The sequence below is a fragment of the Vulpes vulpes genome, unplaced genomic scaffold (genome assembly GCF_048418805.1).
Source record: "Vulpes vulpes isolate BD-2025 unplaced genomic scaffold, VulVul3 u000000652, whole genome shotgun sequence".
Lineage (NCBI taxonomy): Eukaryota > Metazoa > Chordata > Mammalia > Carnivora > Canidae > Vulpes > Vulpes vulpes.
This window is the reverse complement of record NW_027325771.1, coordinates 3,195,595-3,215,924: the sequence shown is the minus strand read 5'-3', so window position 1 is coordinate 3,215,924 and position 20,330 is coordinate 3,195,595. Positions and strand designations below refer to the sequence as shown.

General features: G+C 41.5%; 2 protein-coding genes across 8 annotated transcripts in view; both read left to right on the top strand.

The window, feature by feature from the left end:
• Positions 1 to 5,148: 5,148 nt before the first annotated feature.
• KGD4 (alpha-ketoglutarate dehydrogenase subunit 4) lies at positions 5,149 to 8,645 on the top strand (the record flags this gene model as incomplete). Its single annotated transcript, XM_072745396.1, has 3 exons — positions 5,149 to 5,212; positions 6,743 to 6,930; positions 7,651 to 8,645. Coding segments are annotated over 3 exons (270 nt in total), but the record flags the coding sequence as incomplete, so codon positions are not given.
• Positions 8,646 to 14,105: 5,460 nt separating this feature from the next.
• CDK7 (cyclin dependent kinase 7) overlaps positions 14,106 to 20,330 on the top strand; it is a 38,765-nt gene continuing 32,540 nt past the window's right edge. For 4 of the 7 annotated variants that reach the window (XR_011999155.1, XM_025981941.2, XM_026019832.2 and 1 more), the window contains exons 1-2: positions 14,481 to 14,690; positions 15,008 to 15,067. Coding sequence is in view for 5 of the 7 variants with exons in the window: in XM_025981941.2 (XP_025837726.1) it covers positions 14,625 to 14,690; positions 15,008 to 15,067 (126 nt within the window). In the remaining 2 variants the exon portion in view is untranslated. Of the gene's footprint in view, positions 14,691 to 15,007; positions 15,068 to 20,330 lie in introns of all 7 variants that reach the window. The other 3 variants (XR_011999154.1, XM_025981950.2, XM_025981957.2) reach the window with 3 other exon arrangements.

Here is a 20,330-nt window from a genome sequence, read left to right as displayed (position 1 = left end):
AGCGTCCGGCTACCGGCTGGACGGGGGGACGGGGGGGCAGAGGTGTTCCTTAAGTGCAGCTGTCACGTCTTAACGATGCAGGTGTTGGTTTCCCAAGCTTGCTTGCTTTCCCCGAGTTTACCTCGGTAGCTAGACGAGCCCTTTAATCCCCACGCCGCTCACGGCCGCTCGCGGACTCCCGACCGCTTTCGTATTCGCTTCTGCAGCCGTGATTGGGCTTCAGGGGGCCAAGCGGGCGAGTAAAGGGACCCCACGTCCACATGCGCGGTGGTTTCGCACAATCTGCTTTCAGCTCTGAAAGCGTATTATTGTATGGTTTGACTTTGATGTGAGACGTGCATTTCCCTTTTGCACAAGCACATCTCTTAGGACTTGTTCTCAAAGCTGTTTGAGTCTGGAAGATAATCCCAGATCTCAGCCTTCAGCCCCTCTGCAAGGAATGATCCTCACTCATTCCAGTTGGTAGATATTGAGCCTTGACTGAGTGAAGGTTCTGCGAGGACAGGGAAGACCTCTTACAAAGGGCTGGTATCCATTATGTATAACCGTACCTATCTCTAATATATAGCTCAACTTAAAAACGGGTTAAAGAGTTGAAATTGCACAACACAAGATAGACAAACGAGCGATAAGCCTGTGAAAAGACTTTCTACTTCATTACTTAAAATACAAATTAAAATCAGGAAGTACTACTGCATCTATCAAAGTTAAGCAAATTTTAAAAACTGCCCATACTAGGAGAAGACAGTGTGAAGAACCTAAAACTCTCATGCATTGCTGGTAGGAGTATAATTATCCTCTAGCCACTTTGGAAATCTGTTTTGTGAGTCTCTAGTAGTTAAACATATCTACCTTATGACCTAGGAGTTTTACTCACAGGTTTATTACCCAAGAGAAATAAATGCATATATCTACAAAAAGACTTCTATAAAAATGCCCAAATGCCAAGCATATATATTTGATATGTTTGGGTTGATCATAATCAGAAAGATGATTTATCATTTACAAAATCATTTTGACTGCATGAGATATGGGAAGAAGATGGGTAGTTGGATTCATTCAGGATTTGAGATTTACAGGTAAGGTGAAGATAATCCTCCAGCAAGGAGGTTGAGAGTGCTGGTAAGAGGACATTGGGTTCAAAGCTAGGTAAGAAAGGGGGTAAAGTCAGGGTGGAACCAATTGACTGGAATAAGGAACAATCAAGGAACTGAAGGGTTTGGTGACGCTTACAATGGGAAGTAACAGAAAAGAGTTACAGAGTTACGAGTTAAAAGGTTGTAGTTGAGGTTAGATTTTAGGTTAAGATTTTAGGAACAATGCAGCTCCGAACTTAGTGAAGAACTAAAAGAGCTTTTAAAAAGTAAATACTGGGGATCCCTGGGTGGCGCAAGGGTTTGGCGCCTGCCTTTGGCCCAGGGCGCGATCCTGGAGACCTGGGATCGAATCCCACATAGGGCTCCCGGTGCATGGAGCCTGCTTCTCCCTCTGCCTGTGTCTCTGCCTCTCTCTCTCTGTGTGATTATCATAAATAAATAAAAAATTTAAAAAAATACTGAAGTACAAGGAATGAAGAGGTAAATAGGCAACTCAAGTTTTGCTAAAGGAAATAGTGCATGAAAAGAGAAACTGAAAAAAAATCACAGAACAATGAAGGAAAAGATTAAAAGGGTTCAGAGAGGGATCCCTGGGTGGCGCAGCGGTTTGGCGCCTGCCTTTGGCCCAGGGCGCGATCCTGGAGACCCGGGATCAAATCCCACGTCGGGCTCCCGGTGCATGGAGCCTGCTTCTCCCTCTGCCTGTGTCTCTGCCTCTCTCTCTATCTCTCTGTGACTATCATAAATAAATAAAAATTAAAAAAAAAATTAAAAAAAAAAAAAAAAAAAAAGGGATCCCTGGGTGGCGCAGCGGTTTGGCGCCTGCCTTTGGCCCAGGGCGCGATCCTGGAGACCCGGGATCGAATCCCACATCAGGCTCCCGGCGCATGGAGCCTGCTTCTCCCTCTGCCTGTGTCTCTGCCTCTCTCTTTCTCTCTGTATGACTATCATAAATAAATAAAATTAAAAAAAAAATAAAAATAAAAGGGTTCAGAGAAAGTAATAGAGGTAGAGAAAAACAGGAAGATGCAACTTTTGTATACTAAGTAGTCTCTGAAAAAGCAAATAGAACAAGTCTCAAAACCTAACCTAACCTAAAAGTTAATAAAACTTTCCTGATGCAAAAGAAGACTTAAACCTTTACCTTAAGCTTGAGAGAATTAACCAAGTGTGGTTGACCAATGGGTGTATTCTAGTAGATTCTTTAGATTTCTTTTTTAAAATTTACTTATTTATTTATTTTAAAGATTTTATTTATTCATGAGAGACAGACAGAGAGAGAGAGAGAGAGAGAGGCAGAGACACAGGCAGAAGGAGAAGCAGGCTCCCTGTGGGCAGCCCAATGTGGAACTCGATCCCAGGACTCCAGGATCACGCCCTGAGTCAAAGGCAGTCGGTCAACTGCTGAGCCACCCAGACGTCCCTTACTTATTTATTTTAGAGAGAGAGAGAGAACACAAGTGCATGGGGGTAGCAGGGCAGAAAGAGAGGGAGCCTATCCCATGCAGGACTTGATCCCAGGGCCCTGAGGTCATGAGCTGACACCAAGAGTTAGTCGCCCAACTGACTTAGCCACCCAACGGTCCCTAGAATCTTTGGATTTTAAAGGAGAAAAATAAAAAAAAATTTCTTGGGTGATCCAGGCAACAAGATCAAGCACTTAGAACAAAAGTTATCAGTTTTCAACAATAACAGCTCATAAAAGAGGACACGTGGATAACATATTTAAGGTAGTTAAGGAAAGAAAAGGTGAGGAGGGCACTTGTGTGGCTCAGTCGGTTAAGCGTCTGTCTTTGGCTTGGGTCATGATCCTGGGGTCCTGGGATTGGCCTGAATTGGGCTCCCTACTCAGGAGGGAGTCTGCTTCTCCTTCTGCCCCTCCCCTCAGTCATGCTTCCACACTCATTCACACTCTCTCTCTCTGGAATAAATAAGTAAAACTTAGAAGAAGAGATAAACCACAGATATATCCAGCTACACTGACCTTCAAGTTGTAAAGGCCACAAATCCTTCTACACCTTTAATAACTCAGGGAATATTGTTCCCTGGTGCCCTTCCTACTAGATCTCCCAGAGAATGAGAGACAGCTGAGGAATACTTAGTTATACCTGGAGTTGTTTCAGTATAGGAAATGGATATGAACATTGAGAGTATGTGACTGCAACAACTAAGATTATATAATGGAGATACAGGTGAAAGGCTTGTTGGTAATATTATTCTGACTGTTTCGCTCTAATACCACTTTTAAAATGGAAGAATAAGGGGAAGAGTATACAAAAGGTAGAATATGGGACACTTGGGTAGTTCAGTGGTTGAGCATCCATCTTCGGCGTGATCCTGGATCCCAGGATCCCGAACCTGCTTCTCCCCTCCCTCTGCCTGTGTCCTGCAGTACCTGGTTTCCAAATTGCTACATTTACGCAATTACCCATACCAACCTACTCAGTTAAGAAGTTAAAGATTTCTTAGTATTAGTATTATTATCATTGCTTTTAGACTGAAGTATAGAGTCTAAGCACTATGAAAGTTACTTGGATTCGCCTTTTTATTCCCTTAGTTATGTTACCAACTCATATACAGTTATAGTTGCTTCTATGTGTTTATATTTAGAGTTTACTCTATTTTTTAAAATATTTTTTGTTTATTTATTCATGAGAGACATAGGCAGAGACACAGGCAGAGAGAGAAGCAGGCTGCATGCAGGGGGCCCGATGTGGGACTCCATCCCCAGGCCCGGGGTCATGACCTGAGCCGAAGGCAGACACCCAGCCGCTGAGCCACCCAGGCGTCCCTAGAGTTTTGTTTTTTAACATGGAAGACTTGAGTGTGCTCCTATGCTGTGGGAGACAACTCTATTCCAGCATTTTCTCACAGCAGCACAATTATGGTGGTACTTTCAGGCCAATCCCAACAAGCCTATTTACTTCTGTACTCATATAAAATATATGTACTACGTATATCTAAATATTTTGCAGATAAACACACACTTCAATATATTAGTTACAGAGCAACTTAGAGATTACCTTAGGTGCATATAGTACCGTTTTTGAGTCTTAGCATTGTCTCAGAAAATTTCATATTTAAAGGTCCCTATAAGTTCCTCCCTATAGTTCCTCTGGAATTTTAGGGATAAAACATTAATAGTCTGCAAATATCTGTTATAAATAGTATTCTAAAAATACATATTTCTGTGGGAATAGCCCTCAGACCAAAAGTGTTAACAAATGTTTAAATCTGTTTTACGTGGGTTTGGAGATTATAGTGTTTTCTTATTTGTGCTTTTTTCCGTTTCTTCCAAATATCTGCTAGTTATTGACATAATAGGAAAACAACACTCAATACAAGTCAGGATGGGGCACCTGGGTGGCTCAGTAGTTGGGCGTCTGCTTTGGTTCAGCATATGACCCTGGGATCAAGTCCCCTCAGGGGACATGGGATCAAGTCCCCTCAGGGAATCTACTTCTCCCTTTGCCTGTGTCTCTGCCTAATAAAATCTTTTTTAAAAAATACAAGTCAGGAAACTTCCGATTCTTACCAAGCAGCTCAGCAATATATGTTATATAACATAAAATGTATATCATCTTTTTAATAGGGCTGTTTTGAGGTCTGTTGGTAGTATAGTAAAATGTCTTATAATGTGTAAAGTCCAAAGTTATTATGAAGAGCAGATAAGATAAACGAATTAATAGTTCATAGACCAGTTTTCCTGGTTGGAGAAGAGTAAAATAGTAAGATTTAAAGTTGCTGTTAATGGGGCGCCTGAGTGATGGGCAGTTGAGAATCTGCCTTTGGCTCAGGGCATGATCCCAGGGTCCTGGGAACACGGGGAGTCTGCTTCTCCCTCTTCCTCTGCCCTCAACTCCCAAGCTTGTGCTCACTCTCTTGCTCTATCTCAAATAAATAAAATCTTTTAAAAAATAAGGTCGCTGTCAAATACTAAGTTTATTTTAACAAAGGTATCTATGAAGTTCAGTAGGTTGTTTCTTTTATAGTAAATGAGTCTCTTTTAGTGCCTCATCTTTTTTTTCCATGTATTTTATTTTCCCTTTAGGTAGTCAAGCCACATACACCATTAATAAGGTTCCCTGACAGAAGAGACAATCCTAAACCTAATGGTAAGTTGTACTTCAGATTTAAAAATAAATAAATATGTACAGGCATATTTATATATGAATATTCTATTACAGGCATTATTTCCCATTTTAAAATCAGGGAGAGACCATTGTAGCTTAGATCACAATAGTATGCTAGGTGGCATGCAAGTAGAAATTAACTTGCTACCTCCATTTAAAAAGGTGGTGACTCAACAGAACATGTCTCTGAATTTTTTCTTTTTTCTTTTTTTAAGATTTTATTTATTTATTCATGAGAGACATGGAGAGAGAGAGAGAGAGAGAGAGAGAGAGGCAGGCAGAGGGAGAAGCAGGCTCCATGCAGGGAGCCCAGTGCGGTACTCGATCCCAAGACTCCAGGATCATGCCCTGGGCGGAAGGCAGATGCTAAACCTCTGAGCCACCCAGGGATTCCCTTTTCTTCTGTCTTGTTTTTTCTTCTTCTTCTTTCTTCTTTCTTCTTTCTTCTTTCTTCTTTCTTCTTCTTTTTTAAGATTTTATTTATTTATGAGAGAGAGAGTCAGGCAGAGGGAGAAGCAGGCTCCATGCAGGGAGCTGGATACGGGACTTGATCCCGGGACTCCAGGATCACGCCCTGGGCAGAAGGCAGACGCTAAACCTCTGAGCCACCCAGGGATCCCCTTTTATTCTCTCTTTTCTTTTTTTAAGAAGATTTTATTTATGAGAGACACAGAGAGAGAGACAGAGACACAGGCAGAGGGAGAAGTAGGCTCCATGCAGGGAGCCAATCGCCGACCGGATCCTGGGTCTCCAGGATCATGCCCTGGGCCGAAGGCGGGGCTAAACTGCTGAGCCACCCAGGCTGCCCTCTTCTGTCTTTTAAAAGACTCTCCCGCGCTTAGGTTGGGAGAGAGATTGTGAGGAACAGTAGCCATTCCTGTATTTTTCTGCCAGCCGAACTTTTCTTTCATTCACTTATTTATTCATTCATTCAGTAGGTAAAGACTGCCTTAAACCTGAGCAATCCTTGCCTATAAAGTAATTGAAAATCTAAACCAGTCCTATTTTCCTCTTACCCCTCCCTTTTATCTGATCTTTTAGTTTATCCCTGTGTTTTTTTTAATTCCAGTATAGTTAACTTAGAGTGTCCAGTATAGTGATTTAACAATTTTATACATTACTCAGTGATCATTATGATTGTCCCTGTTTTTATTATAAGATATTTAATCATTAATTCAGGGAGGAGTTTAACAATTTTTTTTGAGTTTAATAATTTTTAACTGTAAATGCCACCATATGACAAAAGTTAAGTAATATAGATGACCCATATGGGTTAAACTCCATTATCTAGAAATTTTATTATTTTACAGACTTGTTCGATTTAGTAATTCATTCACTTAAAGCTACTTCGTTTTATGAAATTAAATATAGCTACCCAACTGTTACTCAGTAACACCTCTTAGAACTACACTTAGCATTTGAAGAATGACTTGCTTGTTCAATAATAGATAACTCAAAGTAGTATTTTAAGACACCTGAACAATTTATTTCTCTAATTACTTTTTTTTTCAGTATCAGAAGTTTTGAGATCAGCAGGACTACCGTCTCATTCTTCTTCAATTTCACAGCATTCTAAGGGAAGTAAATCACCCGATTTGCTGATGCATCATGGTCCACCAGATACTGCAGAAATCATAAAAACATTACCTCAGAAATACAGAAGGAAACTTGTGTCTCAAGAAGAAATTGAATTTATCCAAGTACGTCATTGCTCTTTATCTTAGTACCTTGCAAAACACGTGAACATTTTTGGCTTTTGGAATTTCATAGGCTGATTTACTTGCTCTTTCCATCACCTTGTCATGGCGGGTCCATAGTTAAAACCAAGATAGTCAGGTTGGCCAAGACTATGAGAAATACACCACGTAACAAGCCCTCAGTAAAAGTACATGAAGGAATATGTGTGTGGAAGTATATTATGGGAAGTAGCAATAGCTATAGCCACATGAAAAAAGCTCGGTAGAGTCCTTGGTAGTTTTCCAAGGCAAGGTGTGAAGGGCTGCTGAGACCAAGAAATTTGAGGACCATCAATCAGGGTCAACTTTTGAGTCCCTTCTGGATCAGAAATTGTTTTTCCTTTTTTTTTTTTTTTTTAAATTTTATTTATTTATTTATTAGAGACAGAGGCAGAGACACAGGCAGAGGGAGAAGGAGGCTCCATGCAGAGCCCAATGTGGGACTCGATCCTGGGACTCCAGGATCGCGCCCTGGGTGGAAGGGAGGCGCTGAACCACTGAACCACCCAGGGATCCCAGAAATTGTTTATAATATTGATAGGAGTGCTTAAGAGGAATGAAAAACTGAAATCGTTTTTAAATACCTAAAGATCATTTGCTTAAAATTGAGTAAACTTGTATAGTGGCTGTGAAAGCATTTCTTCTGTAAAGTTAATCTTTTTGCTTTGTTTTTTTCATTTTCAGCGTGGAGGTCCGGAATAATCACTGACAGTGTGGCTGCTGTTTGTCATCAGACAGAAGAATAGTCTTTACAATAAAGAACTTCCAAAATGGCACATGAGAAATTATACAGTAAACAACTTGAATAAATACTCTGTTAAAAAAAAAGAAAAAATATATAGAAAATTTAGATGGACACTTGAATCTCCTAATATATGTTATCTTGGTCAGTTTCTTCACAAGCTTACCTAATTGCTTATATACTTATTAAAGTATACATTTTTAAATGTTAGCCTATTAATTTACTCTCGATTATCAAGTATTACCAGTGTTGAGCTATTAAAAGCATACAATATGTAGTAAACTATCATAGGTTTCCCATAATTTCACTTTTGTTTCGGACATGGAAAGATTTACCATACAGATTGCTGCTTTGGGGGAATGATTTTTCCTGAAACTTGATAAGGATTAGTGAAAGAATGACTCCATTATTTGTTCTTTATTTTCTTAACATTTTTTCATTCACAAAGTTACTGGAGTATAACTAGTTTAAAAAGCATATCCTACACTAGATGATAAAAATACAGTTAAGGTAAAACAGGGAACTTTGTGGTATTAAAACTGGGAGTTAACACAAAAGATTATTTGTAACCTATATTCGGAAGAGAATACCAGAGTTTAAAATGGAAAATAAGAGATCAAAATGAATATAATCTAGGAAGAGATGTTTGATTAGAAATTGCAGCTTACTATGTTATTAAGGGTGTTAAGTCTTAAAAAAAAAAAGAGGGGGTGTTAAGTCTTACTATTTGATTTATTTTACTGTTTTGTCATGTATGCAAATTCTGAAAGCCACTCACTTTCTCAAACTTAATGTCTGAAAGCCTCTTAAAATCAACCTAAATATTTACCTTATTAAAGCTATTTATGGAACTTTAGGGGCTTACAGTGCCAAGGGTATGCATTATTGTGAAACTAAAGCATCACAAAGCTAAATAAATTTTCTTCCATACGTTGAATGTATCTAGAATATGCTTTAAAGAAGTCATCATAAATAAATGAATAAATAAATAAATAAATAAATAAATAAGTCATCCCTAATAGTAAGGGTAGCTTGTGGGCATTAGAGTCAAATTGTTATTGAATATTACTCAGTTGCCTATGGATTAAACTTTACTTTTTTTTGTTATTTCATAGTTGATCTGCTTCTCTTATAAATTCTCTATTGTGGCCTAGTATAAATGTTGCCCAAGTCGAATACGAAATAGGTGTTTGGTGACTCAGCAAAACAATGTGACTCATTATTTTTCTGTTATTATTTTTAAAACTTATTTGGAAAATATTCTAAAAGATTAGCACTATTCTCTTTTTTCTCCTTTTTTTCACTTCACTAAAAGGAAGCCAAGGTCGATTTTTTTGCTTTCCCAAACAGAGTGGGTTCAAATAATGAAGAATGATTTGTGTGATACTGTGGGCCAGCAGTCAGAAACCCCATACTAGAACTGTCTGAAGGTCATCTTCATTACAGCTCCTACCATGAATGGTGCAATGAAAAACTATCACATTTACAGAATTTGTCAGCTTAAGTATGGCAAAAAGGCATCTTCAGTAGGAAATGAGGTGTCATAGGATGAGCTCCCAAAAAGGATAGATCAATAGCCAGTATTTTCACTTAGGAGTTAAGCACTTAAATGTACATAACCATGAGCAAATTGCTGAATTTGTTCAAGTTTCCGTTTTGCTCCCTAACAGTATATAATATAGGCAGGATCAATTATTGTGTATTATTCTGTAGCAAATCAAAACTTAATGACTGAAAACCCAAAATGTGGCTAAAACAATAATCACTTATTAGCTCATGATATCTCTGGGTCTGGAATTCTGGAGTAATTTGGCTGGACAGTTATGCTCAGTGTCTTTCAGAAGGTGCAATCGGACTCCAGCCAGGGCTGCAGTTACCGAGGGCCTGCTTGGAGCTAGATGCTCTACCTCCAGGGTGGCTCACTCACTAGACTGGCAAGTTGATATTGGCTGTTGGCAGGAGGCCCCAGTTCCTCCCCACATAGTCCTCCTCATGGGGCGGCCTGATTGAATTCATAGCTTGATGGCTGATTTCCCCCAGAGTGAGTCATCTAAGCATGCAAGGCTGAAAGAGCAGTGCCTTTTATGATATACCTAAGAGACGCACTGGGGCAGCCTGGGTGGCTCATTGGTTTAGAGCCGCCATCAGTTCAGGCCGTGATCCTGGGGTCCCGGCATCTAGTCCCACGTCGAGCTCCCTGCGTGGAGCCTGCTTCTCCCTCTGCCTGGGTCTCTGCCTCTCTCTCTCTCTCTCTCTCTCTCTCTCATGAATAAATAAATACAATCTTAAAAAAAAAAAAAGTTACATGCACTCAATTCTGACATATTCCACAAGTCACACAGAACAGTCTGTTTCACTGTGGGAATAGACTACACAAGTGCCTTGACAGCAGAAGGGAAGACGCATTGGGCCATCTTGGAGGCTGGCTAGTGCTCATATGTGCAAGTGCTTTGTAAACTGGACAATGCTATACAGATGCTGAATGGCATTTTATACATACGGTGACCTAATGAACCCCGAATAACACCTAAATAACTATATTTGTTACCATACTTAAAATGTCCCCAAATAGGAACTTATTTAGCATAGTCTAATGCAGTGATTATGAGTTCATTTGCCATAATGCAGTTTGGAACCTCTAGCCATCACATTTATTTATTTAAAATTTTTTTAATTTTTATTTTGTTTTTTTAAAGATTTTTATTTATTTATTTATCCATAGAGATGCAGAGAGAGAGAGAGAGAGAGGCAGAGACACAGGCAGAGGGAGAAGCAGGCTCCTTGCAGAGAGCCTGATGTGGAACTCGATCCCGGGTCTCCAGGATCACGCCCTGGGCTGCAGGCGGCGCTAAACCGCTGCGCCACCGGGGCTGCCCAAAATTTTTAATTTTAAAATAAATTTCTGTGGTTTTGTTTCGTTTAGTCTTGAGAGTCACAGAGAGAGGCAGAGACATAGGCTGAGGGGGAAGCAGGCTCCCTGTGAGGAGCTGGATTCAGGACTCGATCCCAGGACCCCAGGATCAGGCCCTGAGCCAGATTCTCAAGCACTGAATCCCCCAGGTTCCCCTAGGCATCACATTTAGCTCACTATTTAGCTTAGTAGAAATCATTTGGTAGAAATAATTTCTACTACAAGTGAGGTTAGATTACCGTTTATAAAGTGATGCCTTTTCAGAAGGAACTTTGACCTAAGTTCTATGATAACGTGTATCATTAGGTACATCTAGGTACAGTTAAGAGAAATGAAAAAAAAAGGAAATGATAAAGATGGTATGCTTTGTGTCATGTATGAGGATTTTGCCTATGAAAACGTCTACTCAATAAAGACCCAAGTGGTGGGCAGCCCCGGTGGCACAGCGGTTTGGCGCCGCCTGCAGCCCAGGGCGTGATCCTGGAGACTCTGGATCGAGTCCTGCGTCAGGCTCTCTGCATGGAGCCTGCTTGGTCTCTGCCTCTCATTCTCTCTCTGTGTCTCTATAAATAAATAAATAAAATCTTAAAAAAAAAAAAAAAGAAAAAAAGACCCAAGTGGCAAAGAGTTGGAAGGTGACTAGTAATAGTTATAACAAACTTAGCACTGTAAACATTATTCTGGGGGTTTTGGAATTGTAAAGCAATTAAAGCCTTGTGGCAACCCAATCAGTAGTCCTATTACAAATGAGGAAACTAAGAATAAAGTCAAAGATTTTGCTCAAGTAGTAAGTCCGGTGACTGAATGCTCGTGAGGCCAGTATGCAAATACAAGTAGTCTAGATACAGAGCAAGAACTTACTCTGTATTACCTTGACTAAATCATGAACCTTAATATTCTCCCTTCAACACCTCTAACAATGAATATTCTCAACTCTTAGAAACATCAGATGCCTCAGCTCAAAACCTTGCAATTATCATTTTTTCCTCCACAACGCATATCCAGTTTATCAACAAATCTTTTTTTTAAATGCCTTGCTTTGTCTTTTTTTTAATTTTTATTTATTTATGATAGTCACAGAGAGAGAGAGAGAGAGAGAGAGAGAGGGAGGCAGAGACATAGGCAGAGGGAGAAGCAGGCTCCATGCACTGGGAGCCCGACGTGGGATTCTATCCCGGGTCTCCAGGATCCCGCCCTGGGCCAAAGGCAGGCGCTAAACTGCTGCGCCACCCAGGGATCCCTTATCAGCAAATCTTATTGGCTAGAAGCCAAATTGATAAGACATATAGCCATCTGGATAACTGCAATAATTCTTTCGCTGGCCTTGCTTTTTCTTGCCTAAGTCTATATTGTGGTCTTACAAAACAGCCATAGTGAATTTTCTAAAACATTAAGTCAGATCATATCACTTTGCTAAAAAGTCTGCAGTGGCTTTTTCTTTTCTCTTTTCTCTCTCTCTCTCTCTTTTTTTTTTTTTTTTTTTTTTTTTGCAGTGTCTTGTTTAGTGATGTCTTTTAACACTCAATTTTTTAAATTTAAATTTAATTAACATTTAATGTATTATTAGTTCCCGAGGTATAGGTTAGTGATTCATCAGTCTTATATATATCCAGTGCTCATTATATCATGTGCCCTCCTTAAGGTCCATCATCAGATACCTCATCTCCCCACCTCCCACCCCCTTCAGTGACCCCCCAGTCACTGAAGAGTCTCTTATGGTTTGTCTCCCTCTCTGATTTCATCTTGTTTTATTTTTCCCTCCCTTCCCCTGTGATCATTATGTTTCTTAAATCCCACAAAAGTGAGATGATTATCTTTCTCTAATGGATTTATTTCACTTAACATAGTACCGTCTTGTTCTATCCATGTCACTGCGAATGGCAAGATTTTTTTGATGGCTGAGTAGTATTTCATGGCATATATACACCACATCTTTATCCATTCATCTGTCGATGGATAGCTGGGCTCTTCCCATAGCTCAGTTATTGTGGACATTGCTGCTATAAACACTGGGGTGCAGGTGCTCCTTTGGATCCCTACATTTGTATCTCTGGGGTCAATACCTACTAGTGCAATGATGAGTCATAAGGTAGCTCTATTTTCAAGCTTTTGAGGACCCTCCATACTGTTTCCCAGAGTGGCTGTACCCAGTTTGTGTTCCCACCAGTAGTGTAAGAGAGTTCCCCTTTCTCTGCATCCTCACCAACATCTGTCGCTTCCTGACTTGTTCATTTTAGTCATTCTGACTGGTGTGAGGCGGTATCTCATCAGGATTTTTATAGTTCCCTAATGCTGAGTGACATGGGGTATTTTTTCATGTGTCTGTTGGCCATCCATATGTCTTCTTTGGAGAAATGTCTGTTCGTGTCTTCTAATCTTTTTTTTTTTTTAAGATTTTATTTATTTATTCATGAGAGACACAGAGAGAGAGGCAGACACACAGGCAGAGGGAGAAGCAGGCTCCTTGCAGGGAGCTTGATGTGAGACTTGATCCTGGGACCCCAGGATCATGCTCTGGGCCAAAGGCAGGCACCAAGCCGCTGAGCCACCCAGGCGCCCCTTCTGCTCATTTCTTTTTTTTAAATTTTTTTTTTTTATTCTTTATTTATGATAGTCATAGAGAGAGAGAGAGAGGCAGAGACACAGGCAGAGGGAGAAGCAGGCTCCATGCACGGGGAGCCCAACGTGGGATTCGATCCCGGGTCTCCAGGATCGCGCCCTGGGCCAAAGGCAGGCGCCAAACCGCTGCGCCACCCAGGGATCCCCCTTCTGCTCATTTCTTGATTGGATTATTTGTTCTTTGGGTATTGGGTTTGATAAGTTCTTTACAGATTTTGGATACTAGTTGTTTATCTGATAAGACATTTGCCAATATCTTCTTCCATTCTGTGAGTTGTCTTTTGGTTTTCTCAACTGTTTTCCTTTGCTGTACAAAAGTTTTTCATCTTGACGAATTCCCAATAGTTCATTTTTGCCTGTTTCCCTTGCCTTTGGACACGTGTCTAGCAAGAAGTTGCTACTACCCAGGTCAAACACCCTATTTAAACTGCAAGCCCTTCCGAATTCCCTTTCCCTGCTTTCTCTCTGTAGCACTTCACTGTATCCATCATAACACATTTTATCTCCTTCCATTGGAAAGCATGGATCTTTGTCTTTTTCCCTGCTGATCTGTCAGTCTACAACAGAGCCTGGCACATAGTAAGCACTCAATACACATTCCATGAGTAAGTGCGTTAATGTGTTTAATGTGTTGATTTGCATGAAAACAGGAGAATCAAGTTTGAGTACTGCTCATAGTTCGCACTCAATTGAGCACTTGGTATGTCTAAAGTTTCTGCGTGTCTCGAAACCAGTTAAGTTCACAACCAGTTACGATGTGGCCTATTATTTCCATTTTACAGAGTGGAAAACGGATGGCCAGCAGTCTGTTCCACAGCACGAACTGCTTCGGTTGACCTGGATTTTGCTTCCTCGGGTCTGAACTGAGGTCTCCGGCCCAGCCCCTAACCACTGGTCTCTCCGTCTTCTAAGTAACTGGAGATTGTTGCAGCTCTAAGCGTCCATAGCAACCGCGGCGACGGAGGCCCCGGAGCAGGCTCCAAAAAGCCAGAGTGGGGACAGGTCAGGACTTCCGGTCTCGCACGCCTACTAAGCCCCGAGCCCAGAGCACCGTCTCACCACGCTGACCTGCCCGAGGCAGGGAGGAATCACCTGCGCTGAGAAGGTCTCAAGGTGACACAGCCACCTGCGCCAACGCTCCGCTCCCGGCACCAACCGGCTGCGACGGGACAGTGCGGCGACGGCCCCGAAAAGCCAACGGACCCTACGTCGCGCCGCTTCCGCCGGAACGCGCGGCGCGCCAGCCCAGACCGGAAGTGGGGGCGGAGCTACTAAAGCGCCGGCTCGCGCTCAGCGGAAGTGGCTGTTGGGGGCTTTAAGGTGGCTTTAAATTCCCGCTGTCTGGAAGGCTCTGCCGGGTCGGTTAGGGTCGGCTTCGCGCGCCGGATGGCGGTGGACGTGAAGTCGCGAGCGAAGCGTTATGAGAAGCTGGACTTCCTCGGGGAGGGACAGGTGAGGCTCTCGGGCGGGGCTCGGGGGCCCTGGACCGACAGGACCCTGCGCGGCTTTTCGGGCGGGAGGCCTGGCCTGGCAGCCCCTTCGTGCGCGAGGCCGCCCCGCGGGCCCTGGAGCGGGGGCGGGCGGGGCGAGGATCGGCCTGGGGCGCCCCGAGGGTCGGCCTCGTCCCTGCCCGCCGCCGCCGGGCCGCCCCTAGAGCCCTGCGGGGGCCGGTCCGAGCCTCCCGGTAGCTCAAAAGGCAAAAACACAGAACCCCCCCCCCCAAAAAAAAAGCCCCCAGGCGCTTAGATGAGTTCTGGTTTTCTCTCTAGTTTGCCACGGTTTACAAGGCCCGAGACAAGAACACCAACCAAATTGTCGCCATTAAGAAGGTGAGTGACCGTCTGTGGTTGGCGCTCGGGTCTCGGAAGGTCGCACGCGCCGTTGTGTGGGGCCCCGACCTCCCCAGGCGCCTGTGTCGGCCACGCTTGCGCCCGCTGCGCGCATCGGCGTTTCCTTGGAAGGCCTGCGTGAGCGTTGACGTTGATGTGTGTTGTTTAAGAATGATTTCGTTTTATTTTTGAGATGTTATTTATTTATTCATGAGAGACACAGAGCGAGCGAGAGAGAGGCAGAGACCCAGGCAGAGGGAGAAGCAGGCCCCATGCGGGGAGCCCGACGTAGGACTCGATCGGTGACCCCGGGGTCACGCCCTGGCCGAATGCAGATGCTCAACCACTGAGCCACCCGGGAGTCCCTAAAAATATTAATTAAGTAGCTTTTTTTTTTTTTTTTTTAACTTGCATTCATTCAAGAAACTTGGGTCATATGTCGCTAATGTGCCTACCTGTCAGATGCTTTCCCTTACCTGTTTTATGTTTTGTGCTTTTTTTTTTTTTTCATGTAGCCCTCCACCTAGCCGTGTGATGTAGGTAAAGGGTGTTTATTTTGCACCGGAGGTAGCTGAGACTAAGAGAGAGCGAATAACTTGTCAGAATGACGCACATGCTAATTGCTCAAACTAGAATTTAAGTCCAGGCGTTCTGCTGCCAGGTTCTGGTTCTTTCCTGTGCTCCTGAAATCAGTGATCTTCTCGGAGAGAGACGGTTTTTGTCACATCTCCAGGCCTCTTTGGTGGGTGGGGTAGGTGACTTCCGCCTCCTTATGTTTATTATTATGTTTATTATTCCGCGTCTTGCTGTTTGAACCTGTTTCCCCTTCAAAATTCCTGACCCCTTTGAAGCCTATCCCCCTGATTCACCTGCACCTGACTCCTTATTGTCCTCTCCATAATTATTCATGCTATTAATATCTTTTTACTTTTTTTTTTTTAAGATTTTATTTATTTATTCACGAGACAGAGAGGCAGAGACACAGGCAGAGGGAGAGGCAGGCTCCCTGTAGGGACCTGATGGGGACTCGCAGAACTTCAGGATCACGTCCTGAGCTGAAGGCAGTTGCTGAACCGCTGAGGCACCCGGGCTGCCCTCTTTTTACGTTTTCTGATGTCTCTCCTCTCATTTCCAACTTGAATTGTGTCATACAGCATTGTAGCTACTCCTGTGTAAAAGCCTGGTCTATTCTGACCCTTTCTGAAGTTAACTTTTCGATTCTAACTATGGTTCACTATATTAGCCACACTGACCCTTTTTGTCCCCTGACAAATTAAATTCAGTTCATTCCTGGGATCATTGGATTTGCTTGCCTTCTGGTGAGTATATATTTCTCTAAAATTTGGCAAGTTTTAGATCTCATTCGACCATCTCTCTCACATAGAGGCCTCCACTAGTTCTATAGGTGTGCCTCCCTACTTTCAGTTCCTTGTTATAGGTCTCCATTATCTTCATGACATTTATCAAAATTTGAAATTCTCTTACCTGTAAGCTTATTGTCTGTTTACTTCCACTCAAATTATACTTAGAACCATGTCCAGTACATTTGTAGATATATGTTAAAAATGTACTAACCTTGGGACGCCTGGTGGCTCAGTGGTTGAGCGTAGGCCTCGTTGGCCTTTGGCTCAGGTCATGATCCTGGGGTCTTGGGATTGAGTCCCGCACGGGGTTTCCTGCTCAGGGGGAACCTGCTTCTCCCTCTGCTGCTCTCCCTGCTTCTGCTGTCTCTGGCAAATAAATAAAACTAAAAATATGTGTTAACCTAAAAAAAAAGTGTATTAACCTGACTGATAAAATCTTTCCAGTGTTGTCATACTGAGTTCTGTAGTTGTCTGAAAGCCCTAAGGGAGTTTGTTTTATTTTGGGATTTTTTTTTTTGCTTGTTTTTTTTTTTTTTTTTTTTTAATTTTTATTTATTTATGATAGTCACAGAGAGATAGAGAGAGAGGCAGAGACACAGGCAGAGGGAGAAGCAGGCTCCATGCACTGGGAGCCCGACGTGGGATTCGATCCCGGGTCTCCAGGATCGCGCCCTGGGCCAAAGGCAGGCGCCAAACCGCTGCGCCACCCAGGGATCCCTTTTTTGCTTGTTTTTAAAGTAAATTGGGATTTAGAATTCATCTTGTTTCTTTTTGTAACATTTAAAAAAATGTTTTTATTTATTCATTTGAGGGGGGAGGGGCAGGGGGAGATGGAGAAGCAGGCTTGCCACTGAACAGGGAGCTATGCTAGGGTGATCCCAGCACCCTGGACATCATGACCTGAGCCCAAGGCAGACATTTAACCAACTGAGTCACACAGGTGCCCTTCCTGTTTCTCTTTGATAGACTTTTACCCCTTGAAGGTTACTCAAAATGGAATCTTCTTTTATATTTAATTTTTATGTCAGATATGTCATCGTGGTTTTAATAAAAGTTAAAAGGCCTAGGCTTTTTAAGGTACTTGACTCTTAGCCCTGTCTTTCACTCCTTAGGGCAATCACTTACAACTCCTATAGTTTTCCTCTAGTATTTATTTATTTTTCATTAAATACTATGCTTATATCATTATTTCTTGAGTGCTCGCCTCTACTTCATTTTAGACATTATCTAGTTTTTTTTGTTGTAGTTTTATACTTGTTCATTTACTACTAACATTTAATGTTTAATTTTACAAGTAATGTATATTCTGTGTTCTTTCATCTATTGTATCTTAGGCTTTTAAAATACGTTTAGGGTAAGTGGAATATTTCATTTCTACTGAAATTAATTAATTAAAAATTTTTAAGGTTTTATTTATTCATGAGAGAGACAGATCGAGAGGCAGAGACGCAGGCAGAGGGAGAAGCAGGTTCCATACAGAGAGCCCGATGTGGGACTCCATCCCAGGTCTCCAGGAGCACGTGCTGGGTCAAAGGCAGACGCTCAACCGCTGAGCCACCCAAGCGTCCCTCTACTGAAATTTATAAAAAAAATAAAATATCATTGATCTCTATCTCATCTCTTTAAAAAGATCATATGGAATTTATGCTGCCTGATTTATTTAACCAGTCTTCTATTGGTGGCCTTTTAGACTGTTTCTCTCAATAGCTAACTGACCCGCCATATATAAATATTCTTTTTCAGTTTGTTTTTCTGAATCAGTCTTATTTCTGAAATCTTCTACATGAAAACATGTAGATGTGCTTTATTTATGATCATCGGTGATTAGAATCCATCCTATAACTACGCTAAAATTTGTCCAAATTCTTGATACACCTTTAGGCTATTTTATTGTTATTTTTTATGTTTTCCCTTATTACAGTTCTACAGACATGCCTGTTCGTGTGAGTTTCTTTAGAGAATATATCCATATTTGAAACCAACTGTAAATTATTGCTGTTTTAGGGAATATTCAGCATCAGCCTCCTCATGTATTGTCAGATTGTTCTTAAAAGTGGTTGGACTAATCTCCCTCGACTTTCTTACTATGTTTGTATTGTCAGATTTTACAACATTTGTCAATTACCTGGATCAAAATTGGTATATGATTATTTCAGTTAATATTTCTCTGGATACCAGTTGGATTGATCGTCTTTTTTTAGATTTATTGGCTTTTTAGATTTTTTTCTAACAGTTTTTCTGTTAGGGTGCTTGAATTTTTTTCTTCCTATTTGGTGGAATTTTTTATTATATTCTGGACGTTGATCCTTTGTCAGAAATATGCACTGCAGGTATCATCTCCCAGTCTTTGGCTAGACTTTTAGTTCATTCATTCATTCATTCATTCATTCATGAGAGACACACAGAGAGGTACAGACACAGGCAGAGGGAGAAGCAGGCTCCATGCAGGGAGCCTGATGTGGGACTCAATCCCAGGACTCCAGGATCACACCCTGGGCCGAAGGCAGGTGCTAAACCGTTGAGCCACCCAGGGAATCCTGAAAATATCTACGTTTTAGAGATGCCTACTTAGGTACATGGGGATGAAATCTTAGGAAATCTGTGGTTTGTTATAAGAAAGGGAAAGATGAGTAATGAAGTAAGTGTGGCAAAATACTGATATTTAATCCTAGTGGTGAAGTAGATGGCTTCATGAAACTAATATATTTTTATTGTGTTTAGAGAATTAAAAAAATTTTTAAATTGTTCTTAGCCCCTTATATTTCTGTGTAAAGTTTAAAATCGATTTGTCAGGGATCCCTGGGTGGCGCAGCGGTTTGGCACCTGCCTTTGGCCCAGGGCGCGATCCTGGAGCCCCAGGATCGAATCCCACGTCGGGTTCCCGGTGCATGGAGCCTGCTTCTCCCTCTGCCTGTGTCTCTGCCTCTCTCCCTCTCTCTCTGTGTGACTATCATAAATAAAGAAAAATTAAAAAAAAAATTAAAATCGATTTGTCAGTGTTCTTTAAAAAATGCTGTTGAGAGGAACGCCTGAGTGACTCCGTGGTTGAGCGTCTCAAGGCATGATCCGGGATCAAGTCCCGCTTTGGGCTCCTCACATGGAGCCTGCTTCTCTCTGTGTCTCTCGTGAATTAAAAAAAAAAAAAAAAAGTGTTTGTAGTATATTGCTGGGAGATATCTGTAATTTATGTCTTTTAATCTATTTTTATCATTACCAGGAATCTTATTTTTAAAATTTTAATTCCAGTATAGTTAACATATAGTGTTACATTAGTTCCAGGTCTACAGCACAGTGATTCAGCAATTCTGTACATTACTCAGTGCTCATCATGTGTAATCTTAATCCCCTTCACCTATTTTCCTTATCCACCTCTCCACCTGCCCTGATAGCCATCTGTTTGTTCTCTATGGTTAAGAGTCTGTTTCTTGGTTTGTCTCTTCTTTGTTGGTTTGTTTGGTTTTCTAAATTCCACATATGAATGTAATCATAGGCTATTTGTCTTTCTCTTATTTCACTTAGTGAAATAAGATCCATGTTGTTGTACCTGGTAAGATTTCATTCTTTTTTGTGACTGAGTAATATTCCTGTGTATGTGTGTGTGTATATATCTTTATCCATTCATCTATTGATGGACACTTGTATTGCTTTTGTAGTTTGGCTTTTGTAAATAATGCTGCAATGAACATAGGGTGCATGTATCTTTTTGAGTTAGTGTTTTTATATTTTTTGGTAAATACACAGTAGGGGAATTACTGAAACCTGTGGTAATTACATTTTAATTTTTTGAGGAACCTCCATACTGTTTTTCACGGTGGCTACACCAGTTTGCATTTATCTGGGAGATATTTTTAAAGGTAGAATAGCTGTGTTTTTCCAGAAATAAATTTTGTTTTGGGTAT